The 17,911-nt window shown below is 42.7% G+C and overlaps 1 protein-coding gene and 1 long non-coding RNA gene across 2 annotated transcripts in view; one reads left to right on the forward strand and one right to left on the reverse strand.

Annotated features, from left to right (window-relative positions):
* Positions 1 to 2,396: 2,396 nt before the first annotated feature.
* LOC140918482 (uncharacterized) lies at positions 2,397 to 12,845 on the reverse strand. Its single transcript, XR_012161203.1, has 3 exons — positions 12,687 to 12,845; positions 11,712 to 11,995; positions 2,397 to 4,195 (listed from the first exon to the last, which is right to left on the reverse strand). It is a non-coding gene; the product is annotated as an uncharacterized LOC140918482 (long non-coding RNA).
* The window catches only part of ADAMTS5 (ADAM metallopeptidase with thrombospondin type 1 motif 5), a 48,753-nt gene continuing 42,292 nt past the window's right edge, over positions 11,451 to 17,911 (forward strand). Inside the window, exon 1 of the mRNA XM_073362993.2 lies at positions 11,451 to 13,196. Within this exon, the coding sequence (XP_073219094.1) occupies positions 12,177 to 13,196 (1,020 nt within the window). The 5' untranslated portion in view covers positions 11,451 to 12,176. The remainder of the gene's footprint in view (positions 13,197 to 17,911) is intronic.

Genomic DNA, 17,911 nt, shown 5'->3' on the forward strand with positions numbered 1-17,911 from the left:
CGATGTAGATTTTTTTTTATTGACTTAATTGGAGCTAAATCAATTTTTAACTCCCTCTGTTAAGACGTATCACTGACTGAAAGGGTAAGCTTGCAAATGAGGGGGGAAAGGAGTTGAATGTTCAAATCTTTGGAAAACCATTTAAAGAAATAATAGTAAAAAGACGGAAGTTTTTTAAATACATTCAGATTTATTTAAGTTCTGCTTTTTGTGCCACAGATGTTCTGTTAACTAGAAGAGAGATGTTCAAAAACCACATCTTGGCTGTTAAACTCTGGAGCTGAGATTAATTAAATGTCTGCTGCTCCGCACACAAAATAGCCTCTAGAGTTTTTCAGTCCTTCCAGTCTGCTGAAGAAACAGCTGTAGAATACATCATGTGTATATCTTGTAGTCTTAAAATGTATCCTTATAACTAATGTCATTTTTTATAAGGAAAATTTAACATTTTACCCTTCCTCTCATTAACTTGCTGTTGTTCAGAGAAAAAGGATAAGCGTCCAGCAGCAGCATCTGATACTTCCTGCAGACTGCTGCCTCCACCCAACATATGTTTAAAACAAAATTCGTATTAGGTTCAATAGTCATGATTCTTTGTTTTATTTTATGGCTTGTGAGTTCAGCAGTTGCATCAGAGGCAGGAAGGTGAGAGAACCTGGTCTGTCCCAAGGTGCGCTAGCTTAATAGAGAGGAAGTACCATTTGTCATTTGTGTCTTCTTTTACTTGTCCTCTTTTGTACAGTTCTGAGTGGACAGGGCAGAGAATGGTCCTTCGGACACTGATCAAAATATTGCACTGCCGACAGAGACATTTGAACCTTTGATGCAGTGTGTGAGATGTCAGGTCAATTGGATTGTGTTATGGAAGTAAATGCCGTACTATACGATGTAGTGCTATCCCGCATGATTAATTTTATAGTCAGTCACACTAACAACTTTTTTTTCCCTCCCCCAAAAGTGGATACCCTGAACAACCTGATTTTCAGCCGGGCCTCAACTCAGCTTCCTAATTTTAATGTTATTTTGGGCTGGCAAATTCATAGCATCCTTCTGTCACTGTAATACAACAATAAAACCATATACATTTTGCTCAATCCAGTATGAGCCCCATATCCCCCAAGGCCAGTTCCCTTCGCCCTTAGGGGTTAAATGAAACTGATGTCAAATATAGAATTTTCAGCCTGCTGAAACTGAGACACATGCGATGTTACTTACACACATCACTTACAAAAACATAAGGCCTCAGCCAAAGGTGTCGTCTTTGCTTCCCACACGGCTGTAGTTGAGGAAGATGTCATTGACCATAAAGAAGAAAGTAAAACATTCCCCCTTAAAGCTATAGCGTTCCACACCAAGAGGACTTAACTTTTCTTACTAAGGCACAGCTGTCTGTAAATTTTTGGTCTTGTAATTGAATAAGTTTATCTTGAAATACTAAATTCAGTTACAATAAAAGCAAGTGGTTAACTATCACTTTTCAATCCCATGAAAGAAGCAACGGGACAATTGTGGTGTTCATGAAATAATATGAATCAGTGCCAGTGTATAGCTCTTCACTGTGATGATACTTAATCCACTTTAATATTTCAATCTTAATGCTTTATAAGGCAAATATAGTCTCTTAATTTAAAATAATATTAAAAATAAATCAGGGCCTACAAAAAATGGTGAACTGGCAGCCTTGGAAACTGAAGTCCTTCCTCTATTTTAAAAAAAAAAAAAAAAAAAAAAGAAGTACAGAGACAGATGGAATGCAAGCTTCTCTAAGTTACCTCCACCCAGGTGCAGGGTGGATGAGATGAAAATGTTAGTTCAGTCTCCAGATGTATTCAATCTTTGGTTGTCTGCTGAGACTGCCAGTATGAGTGCAACGCAGTGCCAATTGTGGTGATGGCTTACTTATTTACTAGAGACTGGAGCACGCCCACAATCCCATTTCAGTATCATATGGTAACAACTAGCAGCGGTTACTGGGAACAATTTTTAATCACTATCAAGCATGGCTAAATATAAACTAGTGGTAGAATTTTCAGAAGCCCCTAATTGTCTTAGAAGCATAGTCCCAAGGAGAGTCAATGGGACTTGTGCTCCTATGTCACTTAGGTGCTTTTGAAAACCCCAGCCTGGCAACCTGTAGGTGAAAGGATGTGTATTCTACTATAAACCCCAACTCACCTAGACCTTATTAAAATACAAAACAAACAAAAACACATCTCTTAGAACTGCTTGAAAAATGATTTTGTAACATATTTTCTTTAATAATGAGCACTTTCCATGGAAATTGCTTAATTGGTTTTGAATGTATTTTCAAAAGAAATGTTTAAAACAAATGGACTAAAAATTAAGGTCTGTATGCTTGGATTGTTAAAATTACTGACCAAATCAATATGCTGCAGTGATGGATTTTTATTGCAAAGGCTACAAAGAATTACCTGAAGATTATTAAGAAGAAATAAAGGATTAGAATTAGGCTCTATGTAGGTATCGTGGGTAGAAAGGATGTTGTAATTGATAGGGTACAAGCCTTGTACTCCTAAAAGCTTGGAGAGAGATGGCAACATTTTCAAAGTGCTGCCTATATGTTGTGTGTCTGATTACGTTATTTTTGAATTTTCTTAAAAGCCCATTGTAGAAACATCTGGGTTTGGGTTGACAGTCTTTGCACTAAAAACAGTCGGTTTTACATTTTTTACACAAATTAATAATTAAAATAATCCCCACCCAGTGAATTAGGGGGTCTCAGCTAATCTTAGCATAAACATTTTTTTATTCCCAAGGAAGAATTAATGAAGAAGGGTAATTAAAATGGTGAAGGCCAGATTGCTCTGAGTAGGAAGTCTTTACACTGAGGCTTGACTACAACCAAGGGATTCCAGCAAACAGCGTTGGGGAGAGATTTCCATTTATGGAAATCTATCTGCACTTTTCCCCTTCCTAAAGGACTTGTCTGGTTTTTGTTCTTAATTATTGTTAAATCCAAAATAATAAAAAAGAGCTAAAATATGGAATAATTACTCCAAATGATCAAAATAAACTGTTTAAAATTAATCCAGAATGGCAGTGTTTGCACTGGTGTAACTAGCTACAGAAGGTGCTAAGCAGTGGAAAATCAGGCCTGCTGTGTTTCACCACAATCAAAGAGGCAGAACTGAATTACTATTTAAACATGTCCCTGTCTAAGAAAGAAGATAATAGACATGTCCCTGTCTAAGAAAGAAGGTGCCATAAGAGCGTGAAAACTTTCTGTATTTATTGACCAATCCACAAATGGATTTTAATATATGAAACTTCTTATCACAACCAAAGTAAAGGACTTATTATCAAGCGCATATTAAACTAATGTCATAGCAATTGCTCCAAAGGAAAAAACAAAGAGAAACCAACTCATGACATTAAAAAAAAAAAAGTCATAGGCCATCACCACAGTAATCTCTTCAAAGAAGAAATGAATGAGCCTGATCCTGAGAACATTGAAACATGTGAGTAACATAGTGAGTTGAGTTAATAGCATGTGAGTAGTTCCATTGGACTCATTGTACACCTTATTACTACTGAACCAGTAGTTGATACTTAGTTTTTCAATGCAATATCTTTCTAATATTAGTTACAGTCCATTGTCAAGGTCTGATCCTACAATGAATTACACAGTGGGACTACTCACATAAATAAAATTATTCAGGGGCTTTAGTATTTGCAGGCCAGACCCTGGTTATAAAGACTAGGGGTCAGATTCAGCTCTAATTTTTTTTACTTCCTCTTTTGAGCACTATTGAGCACTATTACTGTGTGTGGTGTTTAACAATTGTCCTATTCCAACCCAGGTGTATAGGGACTGCAATTCATTTGTAAGGCACTTCTGGATGAAAGGAATTATGTAAAAGTATTACATTATCATAAATTAATAAAAAATAAATTCAAAACATAAAAAAGACAATAAGAGTAGTAACAATGTCCAGAATAAAATGAAAAAGTCTCTCTGTCTTTATTCTTTACAGCATAAACTGATCAACTGGAATCAGAAAAAATGTTTTGTGATAATATTGCACATATAGGTGCAGTATGGAGTTTATTCCCTCTCTGAAGCATTCAGTATTAGTAATGGTTGTAAATATGCTATTGAACTACGAAGACTACTAGAGCATTTTTATATGGCAGTTTTTATTCTCCTTTGTAGGCTTTCTTAGGGGGAGTTCTCCTGAAAATCAATAAAGGAAAAGGAAAATGTTAGGGCTATGAGTTTAATATGAATATGTGAAGACGAGAAACAAATGGGACTAATATCCCACACTTGATTAACATAAAAAACAGATTTGCCACCAGTCTTAGATTAAAAATGACCCATGGGAGATATAAATACAATAAAATATATACAAATTAATGATAAATTATTTTTTGGTACTTCAGGTCCATGGTTTTTATTCAGGCCCATCTCTGTTAATAAGATTGAAAACCTAAAAAGTGAGAAAATAAGTCGGACATTTTATAGAACGACTTCTGAGGGAAGAGCAGCTAAACGGATTAACATCATATCAACATTTTCTAAGGGTTGTGGTAGATTCTCCATCAATGACAATTTTAAAATCAAGATGCAATGTTTTTTTTCTAAAGGATATGATCTAGGAATTATTTGGGGGGGAAGTTCTATGGCCTGTGTTATATAGGAGGTCAGATTAGATGATCACAGTGGTCCCTTCTGATCTTGGAATCTCTGAAACTAAACATCTAAATGTCTTCTCAAGAAATATAGGCAGCCTAAGTTGTTCAATGATAGGAGAAAATACCTTACTGCTGTGGTTTGTTACTTCATGGAGACATATCTCCCATGCAGCAAAACCCCTTTAATCAGAAATCCCATACTACTGGTACAAATTTACCAGAAGAATTCTAAGCTTTTTCTTGGTCAACAGACAAAGGGTGAGATACAACCTTGATGTAAGCAGCTCCTCCTGCTGCTCTATAGTCAATAGGACTGGGTTTGTTTAAACCAGTGCTGAAATTGCTGTAAAGTATTTAACTACTTAAATTGTGCTTTAGATCTAATTGAGGATTTGTGGCCTTGTATCTTTCAGTTGGAAAAGGTCAGTCCTGTGATTTCCAGGTCAGAACTGTTTGACAAGGATTTAGTGCTATCCACAACTTGAGATGTGCTCCCAGGCTCTCTAGTTTAAAGGGAACGCTGTAAGAGTAAAAGGGGCTAAGAAAGCAAAATATAGAGGAAAAAAGACTATCTTAAGTGATTTACAGACTTGAAAATTCTGAGAATAGAAGCCATAATTGAACTAGCTTTCAGTTGTCACAGTGCTGAATTATTACAATTCTGAAATGCAAATTGTAGAGCTCTCCAATACTGTTTCCATGGAATAGTATGTTATAAGCCCAAGTCTTTCTTAAGAATCTAGATCCTTTCTGGGGAAATGGTGTCTTCTATATGCTAAAATTTGGGGGAGTTTCTCTAGCTATAGGACAATCTATGGCAACAGAATGGATAAGCAATAACACAAGCCAATCTGAATAATCATTTTAACATTTTTCTCTTTTTCCTGGGCTATAATAAAGCCGTTGGAATTATATTACAATGTAGAAGAACATTACATTGGTCCTTCAGTTCTGTATTTCCTTTCACTGAGAACTCACACTATTAATAAGAGTTCTGCATTGGTTATTCAAGCTACTTTTTTATCATCCATCTTGTCATTAGCCCATCTTTCAAAGGTATTTTGCTGGTTCAGACCGGTGCTAAATGTTTTCCAAGGGCCCGTTCCAGCTCCTACTAAAGTAAATAAGAAAAGACTTCATTGAGGGTAACTAGGCCTACTCATTACTAAAATCAAAAATGCAAGATGTTCAAAACAGGGAAGGAAGGATATTGTGAATATTTTCTCAAAATCTTCCTCTCTTCCCTGCCCCCCCTTTTTTAATGTCAAAAATTGTAAAAATTTCTATCAATTCTGCGGCTGGTCAAATTGAAAGGTGGGAAAACCATGAAAATGTTGACTTTTCATAAAATTACAAAATTCAGAAAATATTGACCAGCTCTGGGAAGTAGCTCAAGAAACTTCAAACGATGAGTCATTCCTGAAGCATAATGTATATAGCTCTGCAAATCCATAGATATTCACAGATAACCACATCCGTGGATGCAGATATCCACCACCATTTTTGCAGATGGATGCAGATCCAAATTTTATATCTAAAGCTCTGGAAATCGGTGGCTATCCACTTTATATCCACAGATATTGGCTTCTGCAGATGCGGATATCAGCTGATCATTTTTGTGGATCGGATGCAGATACAAGTTTTGTATCCATGCAGGGCTCTAATAATGTAGCCTTTCATTGCCAACAATTTCTGATGCTCGCAAATTACTGTAACAGGGAATAAGCAGTACCAGGTCTCAGAGAAATTAACTATTGAATCCAAGTACTAGTATCTTCAGAAAAACAAAGGATTGCATAGAGAAATGAACAGATGCAAACTTTCATTTGTGAACTCTCATCCTGGCATAATCATTGAATGAAATAATTTAAGACTAGGGATATGTCAATTTATATTACTTAGCACTTATATGGCAATATTTGTGTTGTAAATGGTTTACAAATGTTAACATGCAGTCTAGGTGGTTATCTAAAAAAGTATTCTATTCTTTAAGGAGTCTCCAGGAATGCTGAATTCAAACCCTAATCTGACATTCTTTTAATTGCCTGATAATATGGTCCTGATCCTGCAAGAATTTACACATGCTTAAATATCATTCCTGTGAGTAGTTCCATTAACTTCCATGGACTATTTGAAGTACGTAAAGTTAAACTCTTATGTGAGATGACACATAGATGTCCTAACCTGCATGGAAAGCTAAGTGGCATGGGCTCTTGCAACCCTTGTAAATCATCTGATGCAATCTGTCCTTTTCTGGAGAACCTCAAAGGACACACACCAAATGCATCATACTAGACTCCTTTGCTTCAAGCAATGATTTATCTTTGAGTTACTGCAAATGAAAGTTGTGTGATTTGACCTTCTCTCAGGTAGGTGAATGGGAACAGCAGAAGCAATGCCCTCCTATGCCTCAGTGCCCTCCTTTTCTTCAAGTGGAACAGGTTAGATGGACATCCTCGAGGGATGGTCAAGGTGTACTTAATCCTGCTTCAACAAAGGGAGGCGGACTAGATGACCTCTTGAGGTCCCTTCCATTTGTAGTTTTCTATGATTCTCTGAGGCCTGCCTTATAGTGGGTATGTCTACACTACGAAAATAGGTCGATATTATAGAAGTCAGTTTTTAGAAATCAATTTTATACAGTCGATTGCGTATGTCCACACTAAGCGCATTAAGTCGGTGGAGTGCGTCCTCACTACCATGGCTAGCATCGACTTACGGTGCGGTGCAATGTGGTAGCTATGCCACAGTCTCCGCTGCCCATTGGAATTCTGGGTTAAGCTCCCAATGCCTGATGGGGCAAAAACATTGTCGCCGGTGGTTTTGGGTACATGTCATGAGTCGCCCCTTCCTCCGTGAAAGCAACGGCAGACAATCGTTTCGCACCTTTTTTCCGTGCGGATGCCATACTGCTTTCAGCAGCTGGTGCAGTAGGACTGCTAACCGTCGTCATCCACCACTTCCGCTGCAACTCTGCTCTGCTGCTATTGTCTCAATAGTGAATTTCTCCATGTTGTCTGTCATGAGCTCCCGGGTACGTGTGTTCTTCCTTGGGAAATGTGTGCGGTGCTAACCGTCATCCTCCACCGCTTCCGCTGCAACTCTGCTCTCCTGCTCTCATGAATCCACCTTGCAGGTCCTCTCGTCGTGCTCTATAAATAACTATTCTCATGGCATCCTTTGTCAGCCACCGCTTCCGCTGCAATTCTGCTCTCCTGCAGACGCCATACCACGGCAAGCATGGAGCCTGCTCAGATCACCGCAGCAGTTATGAGCATTGTAAACACCTTGCGCATTATCCTGCAGTATGTGCAGAACCAGAACCTGCAAAAGGAGGCAACAGCAGCACAGTGACAAGAGTGACGAAGACATGGACACAGACGTCTCTCAAAGTACGGGCCCTGGCAATTTGGACATCCTGGTGGCAATGGGGCAGGTTCATGCCATGGAATGCCAATTCTGAGCCCGGGAAACAAGAACAGACTGGTGGGACCACAGAGTGTTGCAGGTCTGGGATGATTCCCAGTGGCTGCAAAACTTTTCCATGCATAAGGGCACTTTCATGGAACTTTGTGACTTGCTTTCCCCTGCCCTGAAGTGCAAGAATACTAAGATGAGAGCAGGCCTCACACTTCACAAGCGAGTGGTGATAGCCTTCTGGAAGCTTGCAATGCCAGACAGCTACTTGTCAGTTGGGAATCAATTTGGAGTGGGCAAATCTACTGTGGGGGCTGCTGTGATCCAAGAAGCCAACGCAATCACTGAGCTGCTGCTATCAAGGGTAGTGACTCTGGGAAATGTGCAGGTCATAGTGGATGGCTTTTCTGCAATGGGATTCCCTAACTGTGGTGGAGTGATAGACGGAATGCATATCGCTATCTTGGGACCGGACCACCTTGGCAGCCAATACATAAACCACAAGGGGTAGTTTCCAATGGTGCTGCAAGCACTGGTGGATCACAAGGGACGTTTCACCAACATCAACGTGGGATGGTTGGGAAAGGTACATGACACTCGCATCTTCAGGAACTCTGTTTGAACAGCTGCGGGAAGGGACTTACTTCCCAGACCGGAAAATAACTGTTGGGGAAGTTGAAATACCTATAGTTATCCTTGGAGACCCAGCCTACCCCTTAATGCCATGGCTCATGAAGCCATACACAGGCACCCTGGACAGTAGTAAGGAGCTCTTCAACTATAGGCTGAGCAAGTGCAGAATGGTGGTAGCATGTGCATTTGGAAGTTTAAAAGTGTGCTGGTGCAGTTTACAGACTCGCTCAGACCTCAGCAAAACCAATATTCCCATTGTAATTTGCTGGTTGCACACCCCCAGCCAAGTGATATCATGTGCTTTACAGCCCTCTGTGGAAAGGATCACTTCTAAAAGCCCCAACAACTTCCTATCCCCATTTAAAAAAAAAAGGCATAAAACTGTCTCATCCACTTAAAAAAAATACACAAATAACAATAAGGTAGGGAAGGAACCTTGCGGGATTCTTGCGGCTTGCAGGCAGCCATGGTAAGCCCCCACCACCCAATTCTCTGGGATGATCGCTTCACCCCTCCTCCCACCACGTGACTAGTATCAGGGAAGATCCCTGCAGCGAAACGTGAACAGCTCAGCGTGAACAGGCCCCCCACCCCCCATCCCCACCCCCTGGCGTGGCTAAAAGCGGGGATGATTTCTTTTCAGCCTCAGGCAAACAGCCCAGCAGGAACGGCCACCTCTGAATGTCCCCTTAATAATGTCCCTGGAGGATTTCCGCTCCATCCCCAGACAAGTTAACAGACTTCTCCAGTAGCTGTACTGGCCATGAATGAATCCCAAGTCTTCAGGGTAAATTAATCATTAAACATGCTTGCTTTTAAACCATGTATTATATTTACAAAGGTACACTCACCAGAGGTGCCTTCTCCGGCTTTATGGTCCAGGAGCCTGCCTTGGGAGGGTTGGGAGCGTATTGGCTCCAGGGTGATAAACAGTTCCTGGTTGTTGGGGAGAACGGTTTCTCCACTTGCCTGTTGTGCGCTATCCTCCTCCTCCTCTTCCTCGTCCCCCAGATCCTTATCCCTGTTGCATGAGACTCCCCCCTTGCAGGTGTCCACGGACAGGAGTGGGGTAGTGGTAGGGGCACACCCTAGAATTGCATGCAGCTCATCATAAAAGTGGCATGTCTGGGGCTCTGACCCGGAGCGACCGTTTGCCTCTTTGGTTTTTTGGTAGGCTTGCCTCACCTCCTTAATTTTCATGCGGTACTGCTGCGGGTCCCTGTTATAGCCTCTGTCCATCATGCCGTTGGAGATTTTTTTCAAATATTTTGGCATTTCATCTTTTGGAACGGAGTTCTGATAGGACGGATTCGTCTCCCCATACAACGATCAGATCCAGTACCTCCTGTTCAGTCCATGCTGGAGCTCGTTTGCGATTCTGGGACTCCAGGGTCACCTGTGCTGATGAGCTCTGCGTGGTCACCTATGCTGATGAGCTCGCCATGCTGGCCAAACAGGAAATGAAATTCAAAAGTTCCTGGGGCTTTTCCTCTGTACCTGGCTAGTGCATCTGAGTTGAAAGTGCTGTCCAGAGCGGTCACAATGGAGCACTCTGGGATAGCTCCCGGAGGCCAATACCGTCGAATTGCATCCACACTACCCCAAATTCGAATCGGTGATGTCGATATCAGCGCTAATCCCCTTGTCGGGGAGGAGTACAGATATTGATTTTAAGAGCCCTTTAAGTTGACAAAAATGGCTTTGTGGTGTGGACGGGTGCAGGTTAAATCAATCTTATGCTGCTAAATTCGACCTAAACTCGTAGTGTAGACCAGGACAGTGATTCTTCCTTCCCTTCTAAGGAACTGTTGTACTGTTCATCAGACAATTCACCTGAGTATGGATAGCTTTACATGTTGTGATCAGATGAAAAAGTAAATGTGTGTATTGTGTGTGTGGAAGTGGGGGGATGATCTAAGTATTTGAAAGCATTCCAAAGGTTAAAGTAAGTGTTAACTCTTCCCCACCCTGTCTCCTCCCTGGGAATTGAGGGAAATTACAGCCCACCCAGACTAAATGACAGTTTGCTTGAAATAATGACAGGCGTGTGTGCAGAAGAATCACAGTCATACAGACAAAGGGAGGAATTTTTTTGCATTTTCTTCTGACCAGTAAATGTGGCAGGTTCTGCCCTGAGAAGAGAGGCATGAATCTCCCCAACTTCTAAAGTCAAATGTTTTAGAAAACCTCCTGCAGCAATCTGTGTCCCTGCAGTAAATACAGGAAGCAGTAAGTCACTGTAAAACACCGGCTTGCTAATTCTTTTTCCCGTTAAACAGAGCAACTCATCCTTTTTGCTGGTTGCACAACCCCAGCCAAGTGATATCATGTGCTTTACAGCCCTCTGTGGAAAGGATCACTTCTAAAAGTCCCAACAACTTCCTATCCCCATTAAAAGAAAGGCATAAAACTGTCTCATCCACTTAAAAAAATACACAAATAACAATAAGGTAGGGAAGGAACCTTGCGGGACATGAGGTAAGCAAAGCTTAGTCAACCCCGATCAGTTGTGAAATATCAAACAGTTCCAGGCGACACTGTGGCTTTAAATGATTCAAAGGAAATCTTGTGTTTTTCTTAAACATTTTCTCCCGGTCTCTCTCTCCTCCCCTGCTCCTTCCTCTCTCTCCTGCCTTCCTGTCTCAGTCCCTCTCTCTCTCTCTCTCTCCTTTTCTCCTCCCCCCTCAGTCCCTCTCTCTTCCCCCCCCCCCCCAGTTTCTCTCTGTGTCTGATTAAATGAGAAGGAAGTGTGGGAGTGGTGGTTTTGAAGCTCTCCCTTTAAGAGGCAGCCTGCAGTGACGAATTGTTGAAATTGCCATTGCAGGATGGCATTCCGCTATAAATTCATTGTTCCACCTCCTCTCATCTTCACATTTCTCTCCCTTCTCCTCTTGTTCACATCGACAGACTGGGGATAACAACCCGCACTAGAAAGGGAGAAGCTGTTTTACAAAATCCAGGGCATTATTATTATTATTATTTTATTATTATTTTAACCATCTCACCGGAGACGATCGAGCCTTTTTTGGCGTGTGTGTTTCTTCTCCTCTCTTCGAACAAAAGGGGGCAAAGGAAGGCGAGGCACTTGCTGCTGAAAGGGCCGATCTGTAGCGGATCCGCCGGCCTCTGCTGAGGAGGATGGTGCAGTGACTCCGCGAGAGAAGTGGAAGAAGAGCGGAAAGTGCTCAAACTTCTCCGCTCGCCGGGTGTGAGCCTCCCTCCTTCGCCTCCTGGGCAGCAGCTGTTTTAGGATTGTGGCGCTCTCCTTCCATGTGCTCCCGACTCTTCCCTGCAGAGAAACGCGAAAGTTCACACGCGAGCTGCCTTTGTTGACATTTTTTCCCCCTTCCTCCCACTCACACTTGCTTCAAGCTTGGGAGGATTCCTCCCCCCCCCACCCCCCTTAAGCTCCGCTGTTGATCTCCACCGGGTGACTTTTTTTCTTTTTTTTTTTTTAAAGAGAGACAAATATGGTCCTGAAGTTTGTTTCCCTGCTGCTGGCTGCGGAGTTGCACTTTGCCGCTGCCAAGACCGGATCTCCAACAGCAACAACAGCAGCACCTGCTGATGATAAAACCCGGCCGCCTCCCGGGGCTGCAGCAGCAGCGTCCCGTCAGCCTGGCCCCCAGCAGCTGCCCCGGACCAGCGGCCCGGTGCAGAACATTGACCAGATCTACTCCGGGGGAGGCAAGGTGGGCTACCTCCTCTACGCGGGGGGCAGCAGGTTCCTCTTGGATCTGGAGAGGGACGAGCTGGTGGGTCCGCAGGCCCCTGTGCAGCACCCCCGCGGCTGGGCTCACTGCTATTACCGGGGCACGGTGGACGGCAGCCCCCAGTCCCTGGCCGTATTCAACCTCTGCGGGGGGCTGGATGGCTACTTCGCGGTCAAACACGCCCGCTACACGGTGAAGCCCTTGCGCCGGGCCAAGGGGGCGGCCCCGCGGCGGGTCTATGGGCCCGGCTCCGCCCTCATCCCGCACCTCTTCCGCAAGGACCAGTTCAGCTTCCAGACGGTGCCTTCGCGCCCCAGCTGCGAGACGCGCGGCTCCGGCCAGGCCCCGCCGCTGGAGGGCAAAGGCGGGCTGCGGGGGGGCCGGGAGCGCCCCGCCCAGCCCCAGCTGGCCGCGGGGCCCTTTGCCCCGCCGGGCGCCGGGCGCAGAAGCAGGCGCTCCATCTCCAGAGCCCGCCAGGTGGAGCTGCTGCTGGTGGCCGACGGCTCCATGGCCAAGAAGTACGGCAAGGGCCTGCAGCACTACCTGCTGACCCTGGCCACCATCGCCTCCCGGCTCTACGGGCACGCCAGCATCGAGAACCCCATCCGGCTGGCCGTGGTGAAGGTGGTGGTGCTGGGCGACAAGGAGAAGGGGCTGGAGGTCAACAAGAACGCGGCCACCACCCTGAAGAACTTCTGCAAGTGGCAACACCAGCACAACCCGCTGGAGGACGGGCACGAGGAGCACTACGACGCCGCTATCCTCTTCACCCGGGAGGTAGGTGGCCTGCGGCCCTGGCACCCCTTGCCCAGCCCAACCAGGGCTCCGCACAATGGGACAGTGGTCTCTAGAGTCATAGATTCCAAGGCCAGACGGGACCGTTGTGATCATCTTGTCTGACCTCCTGTAGCGCACAGGCTAGAGAATGTCCCCACGATAAGCATCTCTTTTAGAAAAACTTCCGATCTTGATTTCAAAATTGTCAGTGATGGAGAAGCCACCATGGCGCTTGGTCAATTGTTTCAGTGGTTAATTACCCTCCTTTCTTGTCTGGCCTGTTTTTCCTTCCTCCTCCGTTGTTTCCCTTTCTTTTACAGCCACCTTTACAGTCCTCCAGTCTGCAGGGCAGGTGTCTGACCCTCGCTTCTGTTGGTGTGTAGGTCACTGCGCTGGACAGCAACAAAGTTGATTGCAAACCCCGGCTGTGTGGGATCCTACCTCATTTCCTAACTAGTTGCTTAGTTGACAACACCACAGAATCATGATGATTAAAAAAACAAAGCAAAACAAAACCCTCCAAACTTTATGAGTGGTGCTATCTAAACTGAGGTGTAATGAGTGCAGGTGCTTTGCAAGTTTCTCTGGCGCATCTGCTGATGCACTGCCTCCCTGGCCGGCAGCATCCCATGTTTATTCCAGAGTTGGGCTACTTTTGGATAGAGACTGCAAGTGTTTAGGGCCGGTGTTAATTTGTATAATCTGGACACATGGCTACTAGAGACGAGACCGGGGATCGGCAACCTTTGGCATGTGGCCCGTCAGGGAAATCCAGGCCAATGGGGGCTGCGGGAAACGGCGGCCAGCACATACCTTGGCCCACGCCCCTTTCCGCAGCCCCCATTGGCCTGGAGCGGCGAAACGCAGCCAGTGGGAGCTGCGATCGGCCAAACCTGCAGACGCGGCAGGTAAACAAACTGGCCCGGCCCGCCAGCGGATTTCCCTGATGGGCCGCATGCCAAAGGTTGCCGATCCCTGGACTAGACCAAATTCATCTCCACTTGAGAAATTACATTGCTGTCATAGTCTGTTTGACATTTCCTTGTTAACAGGAGTTCATCCTCCATCATTTATGTATAATCACAGTAAAGAACTGACAACACCCATTAGACCAAATTAATCCAAGAATGAATTTGACCGATTAAGATTAGGAAAACAGAATGAATTGGTAGATGACACCTTAAGGAGCACATGACTTCCTTGCTTAGCTGCTGTAATTTAACATGGTATTCCCAGCATGACAGAAAAATGGCACTAGGCCCGGAGGAATACAGAACTTGTGGTACAAAACTAGGACTTAAATATAAGACACATAAACGAAGCCACACTAACTCCGTTCAACTCAGTTTGTGGAGGAGCATGTAGTACCTTGCTATCCATATAGTGAAAAATTGGTCTCCTAATCAATTAAAGGCCGGATACCACAATTCTCATCCATGCAAAACTCTGCATCAGTGCCTTAATTGCATTGCCATACATAGTTAAGGGGCACTGCTCCTGTGGACATGTGGTATAGTTTAGGCAATGATCTGTTGTAAGAATATCCCGTTCAGTTATATTTTTTCTTTCCTCAGTAAGAAAATAATAAAAAACTGCAGGACTTTCTGTTAGTTTGAATTCTCTTGCTTTGCTGCATCACAGGAGGCTGCCAAAAAGGATTCTTTGGATGGTTTCTGGAAGGAGGTGCTCAAGAGGAAAGGGAAAGAAAAAAGACTGGCTTACTTTTGTAGCTGTAAATACTTGAAATATTAGGCTCAGTCTCTGTCATCCCAAACTTGTACAGCAGGCGCTTTCTTGTGGTAGTTCAAACCCATCCATTCTGTTTGTTAAAAGCTATATCAGATCTCATTTTAAAACAGTCACCTTGCTAATTACAATCTGAAGGAGAGGAAGCTAGCTTGATTGTATCAAACTGCTTTCGTTTTTGATTATAGACATCAATATTGAATGGCGATTCTGGGCCAAATTCTGTCACTCTCACATGTCTCTGTAAGTACTTCTGTCGATTTCAGTGGGACTAATTGTGCTTCACACAAATAAGGATGGCAGATTGTGGCCCTAAACTTTGAGATGATCACTAACAATTGGACTGCATTGCATAATATCTTACTCTGTGAGTTAGGTTTCAAAGGGACTACAGGTGGTAGAATCTGATCCTAAACATTTATTTTAAATGAAAATATCACAGCAAAGAGGAAAATATCACAATTTCTGCAGTCTCTGTTTGATCTTAGTGATTATAGTAATAACATTCATAGGACACATTAGCCTTCATATGGAAAAATAGTTTGCACTATTACCAAACAAACGGAAATATGTTCCAAGAAAAATCATTGGCTGCGGTTTGCTTGGTTTATGGTTTTTGACACAATTAATTATTTGACATATCCTCAGCTGACGTAAATCAGCATAGCTCAACTCAATTTAATGAATTGCTGCACTGATTTACATCAGCTGAGGATCTGTCCCTGTATTTTAAGCTCATGGAGGTTGCATCATAGGTATATTTGTCTTACTGAGAAAAAACACAGGTATTTTCTTACTATGTGCATTCCTGGACTGTTTTTGAAGGGAATGTGCTGAGATCCATACCGCTTTCATCTGATGGTGTTGGAAGGTTCAAAGTGAATCTCAGTTAGACCTCAGAATGTAAACATGAAAAAGGGTTAAAGGATCAACAAGCAGAAGAGGTACAGCTCTTAGAAAATAGGGTTTTTTTTAACCTCAAAGAAAGATCCCACACACACACACAGTTTTGTTTTTCAATGAGAAGAAGCAGCAGTTGGCATGAGGATCCAACTTTTACAACTGTGTTTTGAATGTATGAAGTAGGTTGCTTAGCAACTAGACGCCAAGCTACGGCTCCATGTTTTCCTGGGCTCTGAATGCTGCTGTGCTCAGTGTTTGTACATCCAGATGTCTTCTTCTAAATGGCTTGTTTTTCAGGCATGGAGCAAATGTGTGAGATACATTTTCCGTCTGTTTATTAGCCAAGCCCACCTTGATCTTTGCGTCTGTGTGTCAACAGAATAATATTGACAATTCATTTATCAAACTAACACATTTCACAAACTTTAAGTAACTCATTATGCATCATCAGTGTGTACATTAAGCATGCATATTACCATGTAGTTCTCTAGCCTAACACTTACATTGATTCTGGAAGGACTCTTGTACCAGAACTCACATTACACACAGCAAAATATTTGAAAGACATACTGATCTTGCTTGAATGTGAAAGTGCTTTCAAGGTCCTTCCCCTTGTTCTTGTTTTCCTTTCACTTTTTTTTTTTTTAAAGACAAATCAATATGTAAATATTCATAGTACTGAATGCACCAAGGGCTTTCCCTCAGTGTAGAATTATTACCAGTAATTATGTTGTTAGTATTTAAATTACAGGTAGTGCCTATGCAATCTGTTTTTAAGCAGAACTACTGAGTCCTGATTTAGAAAAAGCAATTGACCTTTATGGCTCAATGATAGGTGGTCTATCTGTATTTAATCTGGTAAATGCTTCAAAATGAGCCATGCTGCATAACACAAGAGGTCAATATATAATTTGCAAGGGATCTGGATTTAACTCTCTCTAATATAGACAAATGGCCAGGCTTTGAAAGGTATTTAGACACTTAGTGGGATTTTCAAAAGCATCTAGGCACCATAATACCCATGGGCATTTAAAACTCTGGCCCAAAGTTTTAAGTGAAAATTCTTGTTAACTTGGATCCAGGGCTATGTACTGATATCAACAAGTGCTTCTCCTGAGTAAGGATTACAAAATCAGACCCATTAGTTTCAATTAATCCTAACTCTTGTATGACAAATTCAATGATTTGCTTCAATGTTACAGAAAAGTGTTATAGAATTTAATAGAGGTGAAATTTTTAAATCACTAGGTTCTGTAGAAATGTGATAGGGTTATACAGATATTATTTCAAAGCCTACATAATTTCATAAAGAAAAATATTCTTTCTGTAGGCCTGGTTCTGCCCCTACTGCTGACTGTGAGAGAACCAGGCCCCGTAGAGTATTTGAATTCTATAGAATGGTTAAAAAAATATAATAGGTGATAATTTTCCATTAAATTATAAATTTGTTAGTCCCTAAGATGCCACAAGTACTCCTCAGGGTTTTTTGGCTGGTACAGACTAACACGGCTACTACTCTGAAATCATTAAATTCTGTAGGACTTTTCATTAGGCCAGATAAATACATTCTCCATAGATCTGTTATTGTCTTTGTTTACCTTGTGGCTAGGTCTCTAACTATGGTTCTAAATTTCTGGGCCACGTTCACACTTTTTGTAAATTCATTGACTTTAGTGGAGTTACACCAAGGATGAATTTAGTCTGTTTTGCTTAAATCTCTTTTGTTTATGTCTAATGCTTAGACTTTGGAAACTATTTATTTGCTATATTGACAATGCTTATTAACATTAACAGTAAATATCAGACTATTTGTCACAACACAAACACATGCGTGATGTAGCTTCCAAACTGTACTTGAACCTGTACCATTGTTTTCTTGGGTTAAGTCTTCTCAGCAAGTACCCAATAAAATCAGGCCAGATTAACAAGTGTGAACTTGCACAGCACTGTCTGCCCCTTTAAGGGCTTGCAGAGTCAGGGAGCAGCAAGCCCTGGCCTAAGGAGAATCCATCAGACTGGTGTTGGGAACTAGCTGATACAGCCAAGCAGCAGTTTTAATGACTGGC

Source organism: Lepidochelys kempii, chromosome 1 (assembly GCF_965140285.1).
Source record: "Lepidochelys kempii isolate rLepKem1 chromosome 1, rLepKem1.hap1, whole genome shotgun sequence".
Taxonomy (NCBI): Eukaryota; Metazoa; Chordata; order Testudines; family Cheloniidae; genus Lepidochelys; species Lepidochelys kempii.